The sequence below is a fragment of the Sus scrofa genome, chromosome 10 (genome assembly GCF_000003025.6).
Source record: "Sus scrofa isolate TJ Tabasco breed Duroc chromosome 10, Sscrofa11.1, whole genome shotgun sequence".
Taxonomy (NCBI): domain Eukaryota; kingdom Metazoa; phylum Chordata; class Mammalia; order Artiodactyla; family Suidae; genus Sus; species Sus scrofa.
Window position 1 is genome coordinate 65,118,287 of NC_010452.4, and position 13,581 is coordinate 65,131,867.

The following is a 13,581-nucleotide window of genomic DNA, read 5'->3' on the forward strand; positions in this document are numbered from 1 at the left end:
ATAAAAATAGCTAGTCCTAGGTCTTTATCCTTTTACTGGATTTCAGAAGTTAAGATTTTTTTTTTTTTTCTTTTTAGGGCCGCTCCCGCGGCATATGGAGGTTCCCAGGCTAGGGGTTGAATCGGAGCTGCAACCACTGGCCTACACCACAGCCACAGCAACAGGGGATCCAAGCCAATTCTATGACCTACACCACAGCTCATGGCAACGCCTGATGCCCAACTCACTGAGCGAGGCCAGGGATCAAACCCACGTCCTCATGGATACTAGTCAGATTCGTTTCCACTGAGCCATGACCGAAACTCCCGAGATTTCCTTAACTAAGACAAGGATATTGCATTTGGTGGGCTCTCTGATATATGAAAAATTGAAAACATGCAAAAAGCTTTCGCTAGAAAAGTGGCTGCTTGTACCCTCCTGTTGCACATGCTGGAAGTCTGGTGCAAATGATCTTTAGCATAATCGGCCACCTGCCTGTGCTTGCTTATCAGGCAGCAGGAGTAAATGTTTTTCTGCAGATCCACACGTTCCTGCCTGTGTCCGCCTTTGGGAACGGGGGTGTGTAGGTGAAGGCGGGCTAAGCGCAAGGTCTGTGGCCCCCGGGGATCAAAGTGAGCGGGTCCATCCATGGGAAGGCTGAGCCCACAGCCTTGGTTTCAGGGTCACCTTGTACTGACCGGCTCACTGGCTGGACAGAAAGCGGGTCGGTTGCTTCAGAGATGACAGGGCCAGCTGTGGTGAGAATCCCGCCACCGTGTCCAGGGAGGCTCTGCTTTTCTAGTTTATCTCAGCCCTAAAGGTTTAGCAGAGGGTGTTTGCTCAGGAGATTTTGGAACAGTGTGTTCTGAATAAATCACAAGATTTCAACTCCTTACGCTGAGGGACACCCAAGCGTATAAGGCGATGATTTGGCCTACAAAGTTGACCATCTATGCTCTAATAACTAAACATCCCTTACGTCTTTACTTAATGATTGATGCTGGATTTTGAGAGTACTCTGGCGAGCAGTTCATTTATAGGTAAGAAAACTGAGCCTTAGCAGCTGAGTATTTTAGAAAAAGCGCCTCACACGCACGAGGGTTTGTGCTTACGGGCTGCTTTTGTCATCATTACAGCAGTAACAAGTTTATTTCCACACTCAGGAGGGACACGTGAGCACCGTGCAGACGCTCTTATCCTTGGGTGCTGACCTCAACGCCAAGGATGGACGCGATCGATCAGGTATGGCCTCACTGGGTACCTGCTTTGGAAATTATTAGTGAACCGAATGTAAACAGTGTAACAGCGGACTTATGATATTGAAAACATTTGTGTTAATATTATTCCTCTAGTAGCTTAGCACATTTTCCTTAAAATAACACCTCCTCCGTCCGCCACGCTATAGAACTGTTGCTGTTACCCTGGCAACGGTGCCTACTCCCCCTCACTGCTGATGGTATCACTGTTGTTGTTTTTACTGCTTTAAACCACACAACATGTGTGACACGAAAGCACTTGCTGACTTACTCCATGATCACGCCGGCTACCCAAGTGTCACATAGATTCTTTCTGTGTTTGTTTTTTGTCTTTTGTCTTTTTAGAGCCACATATGGAGGTTCCCGGGCTAGGGGTCCGATCAGAGCTGTAGCTGCCAGCCTACGCCACAGCCACAGCAACGCCGGATCCAAGCCACATGTTTGACCTACACCCCAGCTCATGGCAACGCCAGATCCTTCACCCACTGAGCAAGGCCAGGGATCGAACCCACAAGCTCATGGTTTCTAGTCGGATTTGTTTCCGCTGCGCCACAACAGGAACTCCACATAGATTCCTCATAGGTCATCTCCCTCCAGAAAGTATTCTAAAACTATAATCACTATAATTCTTTAGATTTGGGGCTCAGAAAAATATTTCCAGAGCTAGTTCCTTGGACTTTAAACCCTCTTGTTATCATCTTGCCCGGTGGCCGTCTTACAAGGGTTTAGTGGGACCTTCATGATGCTTCAGGACTCACAGAGAAGCAGCCACTCACGCCAGGCCCACAGAGGAAGGTCACTGAGTCCAGGCACACAAACTCTCCTGAAGACAGGGGAGCAGGGCCCAGCATCCTAGCGCTCCCAGCACACCCAGACCCCCGTCCGCCACCCCCGAGCCAATTTCCAATCAGAATGGGAAGGCTCGGCCACAGTTTTTCTTTCTGTGACATCATTCTTACTCACGCTGGTATTTTTTACTTACACAGAGAATTCACAGAACTTCGAGAATGCCTTCAGTACCATTTAACACCTCCCATTTCTCATTAACTTGCTTTGTTGCCTTCCACGGGTCTCTCAAATCCTCTCCCATTGGCTTTGCTCTTTTTTTAAAAAATTTTAATCTGGGAGTTCCCATCGTGGCTCAGTGGTTAACGAATCCGGCTAGGAACCATGAGGTTGCAAGTTTGATCATTGGCCTTGCTCAGTGGGTTAGGGATCTGGCGTTGCCGTGAGCTGTGGTGTAGGCGGCTCAGATCCTTCGTTGCTGTGGCTGTGGTGTAGGGCGGCGGCTGCCGCTTCAGTTTGACCCCTAGTCTGGGAACTTCCATGTGCCTCGGGTGCGGCCCTAAAAAGACAAAAAAAAATGTTTTTAGTTAAAGTATAGTTGATTTATAATGTTGTGCTAATGTTTGTGGTACAGCAAAGTGACCCAGTTATACGTATGTATTCATCTTCGTATTCTTTAACGTATGGTTTATCTCACGATATTGAATATAGTTCCCTGTGCTGTGCCATAGAGTAAGGCCTTGTTGTTGAATCCGTCCTATTTAGTTTGCATCTGCTAATCCCCAACTCCTAATCCACCCCCCCACCTCAGCATTTTGTTCTTTATAAGACCACTTCTGGAGTTCCCTGGTGACCTAGTGGTTAAGGATCATTGTCACTGCCGGGGCTCAGGCTCGCTCCCTGGACCAAGAACTGCTGCGTGCGGAGGGCTAAGCCAATAGTTAAATAAATGAAACCATTTCTGAACAAGTCAGCTTGAAAGGAAATATGTTTTGCCCTAGAATAGGCCAGGTCATAGGGGTGAACCCGGAAACAGGACACCTGTAATTGAAAGGGTCGGTGGTTCATCGGGGCCTCTGCCCCCCTCTGGGCTCTGCGCTGAGCCGGGGACCTGTCTCCCCCCAGCCCTGCACCTGGCCTGCGCCGGTCAGCACGCGGCCTGCGTCGCCTTCCTGCTGCGCTCCGGCCTTGGGGACTCTCGGGACGCGGCGGGCGCCCTGGCGCAGCAGCTCACGCAGAGCGAGGACGTCCTTCGGTGCTTCGGCAGCAGCGCGACGGCGTGAGGGCGGCCGTTCCTGGCGAAGGACAGAGGAGCCCGCCTCGCTCCTGCCTGCTGCTCGGTCCCTGGCCGCGTTCCCGGTCCCCGCTGTACGGGCGGCGTCCCGGGGGACGAAGCGGCGGCGTCCCGGCTGTAGGGCTGCGCCAGGCACAGCGACAGGCCCGTGGTCTGTTTCGCTTGCTCCGCCTTCAGGGGGCGTCAGATGGTGTTGGTGACGCCTGGTGTCCGGCGTCCTGGAGAAGCACGTGCGCGGAGAGAATCAATACCGGGTTGTGCATTTACGTGTGTGAGGCGATGTATAGGAAACAGGGCGCGGAGGGGGCGGTCTTTAGAATGCGGCCGAGTGCTCTTGCCTGGAGCCTTCAAACAGAGTGGGCCTGGCCGCTTTCTGCTTTCGTGGGCAGCTCATGGGCCTTTACCACGGTTCAACTTTTGATGTCAAAGCCGGGAAGGAAATATTTAAGCTCCGTTTACAGAGACTTTACACAGAATGAGTGAAAATGTTTCTTTAGTCTGATCGATAATATTTTCATTTTGAGATTATATTTTGAATAAAGTTCCACATTAGCTCCCTCTGGGTAATAAATGCCTCTAAACACGCATCTAAGGTGTTTTCAGAACTTTTCCTGCCCTCCTTTGAAGAGTGGGCTTTGTCCTTGAACCTGCAGGCCACGTTTCCTGTCCCCCCTGCCACCTGCACGTGGAAGTTAGTGACTGCACCAGTCCACACTGGAACTGTGAAAACGTTTGTAGCAACTTAGATTGACAATAGGATAAGTTCTCAGATATTTCTGTTCTTTTCCTGTTTCTTTTCCTTTTCTGTCTTTTTTTTAATTCAAAGAATAATCATTAGTCCAGGTCTGTCTGTTAAAGAATTGCATATGCATCAGTCACAGGCACGACTCAGGCCCCCTGTTCACTGGGACCCCTGTCCTCAGCATTGTGCCAGGCGAGGGAGCAAGGGTCCTAGGCCTGCACCGCTCCCAGCTGATTTTGATCCCTGGGGCCAGCCCAAGGTGCTGGCAGAAGCACAGCTGGTGACCTCTGCGTCAGTGTCTCTGTCGGCAGCTGTTCGAGCCGCAGTGGCGTTGCCTGTGTCACCCCCTTTGGATCTGAGGAAGGGCTGCCGGGGGGCAGCCCGGCGCTGGCCCCTTCCCCGCACGCACATGAAGCCACTTTCTGTCCCCCGAAATGATGCGCAGATCCATTGGGGCCGCAACTTCGCCACAATGACCGCCTGTCGGGTTTCACCTTCGCTGCCCAGCACGCGCGTCTCCATTTGAAAGGCCCTGTAGCGCACACAGACGGCGGCCACTCGATGCTCCGGCCAGAGCTCCCGGAAAGCCGGAGATGGCAGCGATGACAGGAGCGTGAGCTGTGGCAAAGACGGAGGTGGTGACTAACAACACCCCGTCACTGCAGTAGTAGCGTGTCAAGAGTGCTAATGCCAATGGCAGTGGTAGCAGTATGCCCTCGCTTCCTAAGTATACGTACTTTTCTCGCTTCCTTGGGTCTTTACTTAAAAAGGGCGCCCTCCCCCGGCCCCCACATCGACACTTTCTTCCCTCTAACGTTTTACATCTTCTTTCCTTAGTTTGTTTTCTCCTTAGCACGTCCCGCGGTGGAACATGCTGCGCGCCTTGAGTTATGTGGTTTATTGTCGTCCCCCCGGGATGTAAGCTCCTGACCAAGGCCTCACTCTGGGCCCAGGACTGTGCCTGGCGGGGGTAAGGCTGTGGGTTACCGTGTGGTCAATGAGCGACGACGACTTACTTTCTGAAACCCTCACCTTGTGCTGCTCGTGCTGAGCGCCTTCCTAGCTGGCCTCACTCTGTCCCTTGGCTCCGGTGGGACGCAGCCTGCTAGCTGTCACTCATCTGCCGCATTCTTCCTCATCCCGGCCTCCCTAGAGCACAGCCTCCCCTGGCCCGGCTCGTAGGCCCTGGCCAACCCGGCCCCCGCTTCCTGGCTGCTCTGAACCCGCCTCTCTCTTAGGTCACTGGGACCTAATTCTTGCCCTCACGTGACTGACCCTTTCAGTTCAATCAGCAACCACTCCTGCCTTCCAGAAGCCCCTTTCTTGTCACCTCCAATAACATGCTTCTGGGTTTTTCTCTCTGACCATCCTTCTCTGCCTCCCTCGTGAACGCCGTCAGGGCCTGTCCCATAAGTGCTCTGTGTCCGCTCAGCGCTGACCCTGCGCCGCACAGCCCTCCAGCCGTCTCACCCACTCCTGGCCCTGACCTTGAGTCCCTCCAGCCCTTACCCTCTGCGCCGGCTGAACCTTTGTGCATGGACATCCTGGCTATCTGCTCACTCAAAACCTAGGCTTCCCCAGACGCCTCGCTCATTCCATGTCCACTGCCTGAGTCGTGACAGCTGTTCACCTGCCTCCCAGGCAGGAAACCACGAGTCAGTGGTCAGGGCCCTTGCTGGGGCAGGAAGCCCCACCAGTCCGTTCAGCTCCATCCCTGTGGTGACATCTGGCTCAGGCCTCAGCCTCGCATCCTGACCACTGTGGCCACAGCCCCCAAGTCCTCCCCCGGCTCCCCCACAATCCATCCCCCTTACAACCACAGGGCTACCGTGACCAAGGGCACTGCCTGCTGATGCTGGCCTGTCGTGTGTCCTCCCAAAGGCATGGCCGGCCCTTCCCAGCGCACAGCTGATCCATGTGAGAGCGGTCAGGGCAGAGGCCTGGAAGGGGTACAGAGAATTGCTGTCATTTGAAAATAGCCAGGGCCTAGCACATATTACCCAAAAAAGTTATACAAGAAAATATTTACAAGGCAAAAATAGAAAAGGGATTGCAACATGGAAAAGAAAGGACAAAATTCACACCCAGTAAAATGAGAGAATTGTGCTTTGTGAAAGGAGCTGGGTGATGAGAAGTGGGGCCCACGCAGACTATTGAGCGTGCCCTTCCCAGAACCACCAGCAGGGGGCGGCCCAGAGCAATGCTCCTTTTACTCTCTCAAGTTTGTTTGTTTGTTTGTTTTTTGTTTTTCCCTCTTCATTCATTTTTGGCTGCCAGGCGGCATGTGGTGTTCCTGGGCAAGGGATCAGAGCCGAGCCCCACTTGTGACCCAGGCCGCAGCTGTGGCAACCCTGGATCCTTAACCCACTGTGCCAGGCCAAGGATTGAACCTGCATCCTGGTGCTTCCAGGACACCACAGACCCCACTGCGCCACAGCGGGTGCCCCTCTCCCAGGATTTTTTTAAGGCTCGTTGTAGAATATAAAGGTAAAGGAGAAAACGAAACCGTTCACTGCCGTCTGTGCCCTGAAACCCCGTCTCTCCCTCCTAGTCTCCGTAAAGGTACATAGTTGAGGTGATGCTGGGCGCGCGTGTTTCCCTGACTTTACATCTCGGGCACATCCTGGTGCTCTTAGGTCTGTGCCCCTTTATGCCACGGCTTTCTAATGCCCCATCGTCTTATTGCCCATACTTACTCTTTTATGGTGTCTTGTGGGGTTGTTTGGGCCTGTTAAGGGGAGACGTAGGTGGAATAACCACTGAAGCTTGGTCAAATTCGGCTGATCGCAGGGGCGGGGGCTGCAGTATCGGGTCTGGGTCAGGAGGACACGCCCCAGCGGCGAAGAAGAGGAAAGACACGGGAAAGTGGCTCGATGGGACAGATGCGTTCAGAGGGTGAGGCGACCGCGTGTGTACGGGCACGGAGGAGGAGCCGGGCTGGGCCGGAACCGGCCGGCGGAGCGGGACGCCTGAGATGGAGCCGGTCCTGCGGCAGGTGGGGGGAGGGGAACGCCCGCGGCGATGGCGCTGCAGGTGCGCGAGGAGCATCCGCCGGGAGGAAGCTGAGGACACGGCTTCAGGTGGACCCACCTGACATGGCCGAGAGGGAGTGGGGTTGGCGGAACACGTGTATCAGACGTTCTGTGGTCGTGAACCCCAGGCTTCACGGGTTAGGATGGCTTTCAAAAGCCGGCCAGGGGACGTTCCCGGCGTGGCGCAGTGCCAGCGAAGGCTGACTGGGAACCATGAGCTTGCGGGTTCGATCCCATGCCCCCGCTCAGCGGGTTAAGGTTCCGGTGTTGCTGTGAGCTGTGTGTAGGCCAGCAGCAGCTGTTCCACACCTAGTCTGGGAACCTGCCATGGCCCTAAAAAAAAAAAAAAAATCCGGCTGGGGTGTGGAAGTGCTCCAAGAGACCCCGGGAGAGGGATGATGTCATGTTTACTGAGGAAAGACAAGGTAGAGGCGAGGGCTGGCCTCTCACCCGAGCTGTGACTGCGGGGTTTGCTTGGTGAGCTGGACGATAAAGCGTTTGCAACATCCCTTCCCGAAGGGGCCGAGCTAAGTGTGAACTCAGGCGTTCTACCAGCCTCTTGGTCTGAGCCAATCCTTTTTCTGGAGTTCTTGTGGCTCAGCAGGTTAAGAACCCACCTTAGTGTCCACGAGGATGTGGGTTCAATCCCGGAGCTGGTTCAGTGGGTTAAGGATCCAGCGTTGCTGTGAGCTGTGGTGTAGGTCACAGGTGTGGTTCGGATCCAGTGTTTCTGTGGCTACAGCTCTGATTCAACCCCTAGCCTGGGAATTTCCATATGCCCCAGGTGCAGCCCTAAAAAATAAACCTCTTTTTTCCTTCCCCACCACCCACAACACCCCCGCAACCTCCAACCCCTCCGCCCCCCAGAAAGGCTCAGTGCATACACGGTGTCAGGGCCATGACACAACATGGAAAACAGCAGGGTGACAGTCACCTCTGGTTCAGGGTTCACTGCCCCAGACATTCCGCCTGTTACCAGGAGGCCCAGCGGCGCTGCCAGCCGTGACTGGGGTGCCTCTCAGACTCAGCAATTAGCAGAATCCAGCTCCCATCCAGAGGGCAGCTGGAAGGGAGCCCAGGAAGCATAGTTTATAACCTTCCTGCTCTGCAGTGTAGGAACCACGGGAAGAGGAGGCTGGTGTTGGAGCCACAGAGCTGCCACTCTCAGTGTTGCCAAAATGCCTTCTAAATCTACCCCCTTGGGGTTCCCATTGTGGCTCAGTATCTGACTAGTATCTCTGAGGACACGAGTTCGATCCCTGGCCTTGCTCAGTGGGTTAAGGATCTGGCATTGCCGTGAGCTGTGGTGTAGGTCACAGACATGGCTCAGATCTGGTGTTGCTGTGGCTGTGGTGTAAGGTGGCAGCTGCAGCTCTGATTCGACCCTTAGCCTGGGAACCTCATATGCCACGGGTATGGCCCTAAAAAGACAAAAATGAAATAAAAAATAAATCTAGGAGTTCCCGTCGTGGCGCAGTGGTTAACGAATCCGACTAGGAACCATGAGGTTGTGGGTTCGATCCCTGGCCTTGCTCAGTGGGTTAAGGATCCAGCATTGCCGTGAGCTGTGGTGTAGGTTGTAGACGCGGCTCGGATCCCGCGTTGCTGTGACTCTGGCGTAGGCTGGTGGCTACAGCTCCGATTCGACCCCTAGCCTGGGAACATCCCATATGCCGCGGGAGCGGCCCAAGAAATAGCAAAAAGACAAAAAAAATAAATAAATAATAAATAAATAAATAAATAAATAAATCTATCACCTCAAAAGTGCCTGATACCCACACGCCGTCACCAGAGCTGTGTTACCATAGTCTTAACTTCTACTAACTTAATGTAACATCTCATTGTTTTAATTTGGCATTTCTTTGTTTATAAATCAGATTGAAGATTTTTAGATTGATTTATTGGCCATTTATATTTTTTCCATTTCTGTCTGTATTACTTAGCTATTACCTAGTAACAAACTACCCTCAAATTCGGTGGCTTAAAAAACAACTGTTGGAGTTCCCTGGTGGCACAGTGGGGTAAGGATCCAGTGTTGTCACTGCTGTGGCAAGGTTTTTGTTTTTGTTTTGCCATTTTGTCTTTTTTTCAGGGCTGATCTCACGGCATATGGAGGTTCCCAGGCTAGGGGTCCAATCAGAGTTCTAGCTGCCGGCCTCCACCACAGCCATAGCAATGAGGGATCTGAGCCACGTCTGCGACCTATACCACAGTTCACAGCAACACCGGATCCTTAACCCACTGAGCAAGGCCAGGGATCGAATCCACATTCTCATGGATGCTCGTTGGGCTCATTAACCGTTGAGCCACTACGGGAACTCCTGTGGCAAGTTTTGCTCAGTTTCAAGGTCCCTGCTGTGGTGCAGGTTTGATCCCTGGCTCAGAAACTTCCACATGCCATGGGCATAGCAGAAAATGAAAAACTTTTGGAATTCCCTTTGTAGCTTAGTGGAAACAAATCTGACTAGCATCCGTGATGACACAGGTTCGATCCCTGGCCTCGCTTAGTGGGTCAGGGAACCAGCGTTGCTGTGGCTGTAGTGAAGGCCAGCAGCTACAGCTCTGATTCAACCCTTAGCCTGTGAATCTCCATTTGCTGTGAGTTCAGCCCTAAAAAGACAAGATAGAAAAAAAAAAAAAAAATCTTTTTAAGGAGTTCCCAATGTGGAGCCGCAGGTTAAAGATCCAGCATTGTCTCTGCAGTGGCTCAGGTTCAGTTCTTGGCCTGACGCAGTGGATTAAGGATCTGGTGGTGCTCAGCTGCAGAGGAGGTCACAGCTACTGCTTGGGTTCAATCCCTGGCGGAGAACTTCCAAATGTCGGGTGTGTGGCCAAAAAAATTTTCTTAAATTAGGAAAACAACTATTAATGATTTCTCCAGAGTCTGCAGACCCTCCAGGCCTACCTAACCCTACCTGGACCTGACTGGCCTTGGCCGCAGTTGGCCCGTGGGTCACTCAAGCTGGCCGTGCAGGATGAAGTCCCCCTCCTGAAGCTGGCCCAGGGATGCTCTCGTGACAGTGGCAGAGACCCAAGAGAGTAAAGAGGCTCCGGTGCCTTTCTGTCCCTGCTCTGTTTGTGCAGACACTCCATCCCGGCAGCCAAAGCGAGTCCTCTGCCCAGAAACAGCATCAGAGAGAGGGGGCAGCCCAGCACCTGGATACAGAGACGCCATCGATGGGGACCATTCATGAAATCAACCTCTTGCATTCTATCTGACTGTCATTCTGTTTGTCTTGTTGATTTGTAAGAGTCTTTTTGTTTGTTTGTTTTGGTCTTTTTAGGGCTGCACTTGTGGCATATGGAAATTCCCAGACCAGGGTTTGAATCAGAGCTACAGCTGCCGGCCTACACCACGGCAATGCAGGATCCAAGTTGTGTCTGGGACCTACATCATAGCTCACCGCAACACTGGATCCTTAACCCACTGAGGGAGGCCAGGAATGGAACCCGCATCCCTGTGGATACTAGCCAGATTCATTTCCACTGAGCCACAATGGGAACTCCAAGAGTCCCTTTTGTTTTGTTTTGTTTTGTCTTTTTTGCCATTTCTAGGACCACTCCTGTGGCATGTGGAGGTTCCCAGGCTAGGGGTCTAATCAGAGCTGTAGCCGCCAGCCTGCGCCACAGCCACAGCAACACGGGATCCAAGCCACGTCTGCAACCTACACCACAGCTCATGGCAACACCAGATCCTTAACCCACTGAGCAAGGCCAGGGATCGAACCCACAACCTCGTGGTTCCTAGTCGGATTCGTTAACCACTGAGCCACGACGGGAACTCCCAAGGGTCCCTTTTGTATTGAGATAATTAACTCTACACAAATCACATAGTAAATAAGTTTTTTTTATAATTTTGACTTTTTTACATTCTTAAATGATTTTTATTTTTTCCAGTATAGTTGGTTTACAGTGTTCTGTCAGTTTCTACTGTACAGCGGTGACCCAGTCACACATATGTATACATTCTTTTTCTCACATTATCCTCCATCACCTTCCATCACAAGTGACGAGAGAGAGTTCCCTGTGCCACAGCAGGATCTCATTGCTCATCCACTCCAAAGGCAACAGTTTGCATCTACTAACCCCAGACTCCCAGTCCCTCCCCCGCCCTCCCTCTCCCCCTTGACAGCCACAAGTCTGCTCTCCGAGTCCATGCGTTTCTTTTCTGTGGAAAGGTTCATCTGTGAACCTTTGTTAATATATGTTAGATTCCAGATATAAGTGATATCATATGGTATTTGTCTTTCTTTTTCTGACTTACTTCACTTAGTATGAGAGTCTCTAGTTGCATCCATGTTGCTGCAAGTGGCATTATTTTGTTCTTTTTTATGGCTGAGTAGTACTCCATTGTGTGTGTGTGTGTGTGTGTGTGTGTGTGTGTGTGTGTGTGTGTGTATTATGTGTATACCACATCTTCTTAATCCATTCATTTGTCGATGGGCATTTAGGTTGTTTCCATGTCTTGGCTATTGTGAATAGTGCTGCAATGAACATATGGGTGCATGTATCTTTTTCAAGGAAAGTTTTGTCTGGATGTATGCCCAAGAGTGGGATTGCTGGGTCATATGGTAGTTCTACATTTAGTTTTCTGAGGTATAAATAAAATTTTTGATGTGCATTTATAAGTGAAAAAAAAAAAAAGACTGCAGCACCTTGGAGATAATCTATACATCTTTTCTAGAAAACCTCTTTTGAATAGATAGACACAGAGGTCAACTAAAATGCTTGGAGTAGGAAGACACAGCCCGCACGTGTGGGGAGTTTGTTTGGATTTGTCTCTGATTACCTCAGAGCACCTCTCGGAGTTCCAGAGCATTCGTCTGTGCTAGCCTGCAGCAGACATGGGCTTTATTATTCCCTGTTTTGCTGAAAATCCACACTCCACTAAGATTTCGATGCACACAAAGGACCTGGGAACAAAGTCCAGCTTGTGGGCTTCCCGTCCACTCTCCCAGCGGATGCAGGCTCAGCTAGCTCGATTTAAGCATTTAACACTAGACCGAAATAGACATCACTCAGGAGGAAAGGTGTGCGCATAAAGAAAAACACAAACTCCAAAAGCAAAGAAGAATGGGCCCCTGCTCCATGCGGGGGTCCCACCTTTTCTCAGAACCCTCCACCTGCCTGACCTTATGCACGTGCACTGCGGGGGAGGGAGATCAATAAAATATTTCCACGCGTAATTGCTCCTCAGCTTCCAGCCACTCTGCTCACATCGCCTCTGAGGCCTTCGTTAACTAGGATATAAATTCTGCCCCCATAGCTGAGACCCAAAATCACCATGGCATAAACACAAGTGTTTTTCTCTCCCACATAAGAGCCTGGGCAGAGCCAGCCTAGGATGCGTTAGGACAGGTGGGGACAGGCAGGCCCCCCGTGCCAGTGGTCCAGGCCCTAAGACTGCTCACCAGCCAGTGAGGGGAGTGCCGCCCCCTCTAGGAAGGCAGGTGTATCTCTTCCATCCCATCCCACCGGCCACCGCTTAACCGTGATGGCTGGAAGAGACTCGTGGTTGTGGGCCAGCTGGCGTCTCTGCCATCTGCCCTTTTGAGAGCTGCCTTGAGGGCTGTGTGTGTATGGTCACCTGTCCCCCCACCCTACACACACAGACACACACACACACACACACACACACACTCTCACACTCTACCTAACCCCAGGTTTTACGTCCTGGAAGCAGACAGCAGCCCACTCATTCCTAGACTTATGATGGTGTGGACCGGAGAGCCCACCTGTGCAGACGGCGTGGGTGAGGGGCAGGCGCAGTGCCCACAGCATGAGTCCTCGTGCAAGCGACTCCCTGCTCCTGGGTTCCTGGTGGGAGGGAGGCAGTGGCGATTCCAGGTTTATCGTGAGAATTCAGTGGGTTCGAGCCACGGTGCCCGGCTGCTGACATGGTGCCAGGTAACAGCAGAGGATCAAGAGGCACCATTTGTACTTCGTGTCCCTAATTTTCCTTCCTTCCTGGGGGCCAGCCCCCCACTTAGCCCTCAGCTGCCCCATTTTCTTCATCTCAAAATCTTTATCTGTGCTAAGATGCTAATGAATGGATGCTGAACTCAAATTTGAACCAATCCCTGAGTTATGTGCTATTGACCAGCGGTCAAATTATAAAACCAAACGAATGAAGCTCTCGAGACGAGATGCATCCATCACTCAAAGTGTAAAGAGAGATCTTAAAAATGTGTTCCATCTGGGCCTTCCTCCTGTCTTCCTGAGAGGTTTTCCCACACTCTCAGGACTACATCTTGTTAATGTGAGTTTCCTTTCAGCATCTCAGGTGGGCCCACTTTTCTCCAGGTCCGCTCCTACCTGCCCGAGTCCCAACCAGTATCCTCCTGTTCTGGTTACCGTGGCTGCGAGGCATCCGGCCCGGAGGGCAACGGTGTGAAGCAGCCATTTCCCACGATCCTAGATGCCGTGGGCCAGGGACTCAGCCCAGGCCCGCGGGTGGCCCAGCTGGTCCATGATGCTATTTGCCGGCCTGGG

At 52.1% G+C, this 13,581-nt stretch overlaps 1 protein-coding gene across 2 annotated transcripts in view; it reads left to right on the forward strand.

Annotated features, from left to right (window-relative positions):
- ANKRD16 (ankyrin repeat domain 16) overlaps positions 1-13,581 on the forward strand; it is a 40,374-nt gene that overhangs the window by 9,244 nt on the left and 17,549 nt on the right. The window contains exons 6-7 of one of the 2 annotated variants that reach the window (XM_003357778.4): positions 1,143-1,221; positions 3,147-3,902. In XM_003357778.4, the coding sequence (XP_003357826.1) occupies positions 1,143-1,221; positions 3,147-3,304 (237 nt within the window). In that variant the 3' untranslated portion in view covers positions 3,305-3,902. Of the gene's footprint in view, positions 1-1,142; positions 1,222-3,146; positions 3,903-13,581 lie in introns of those variants that run through there. The other variant, XM_005668213.3, reaches the window with a different exon arrangement.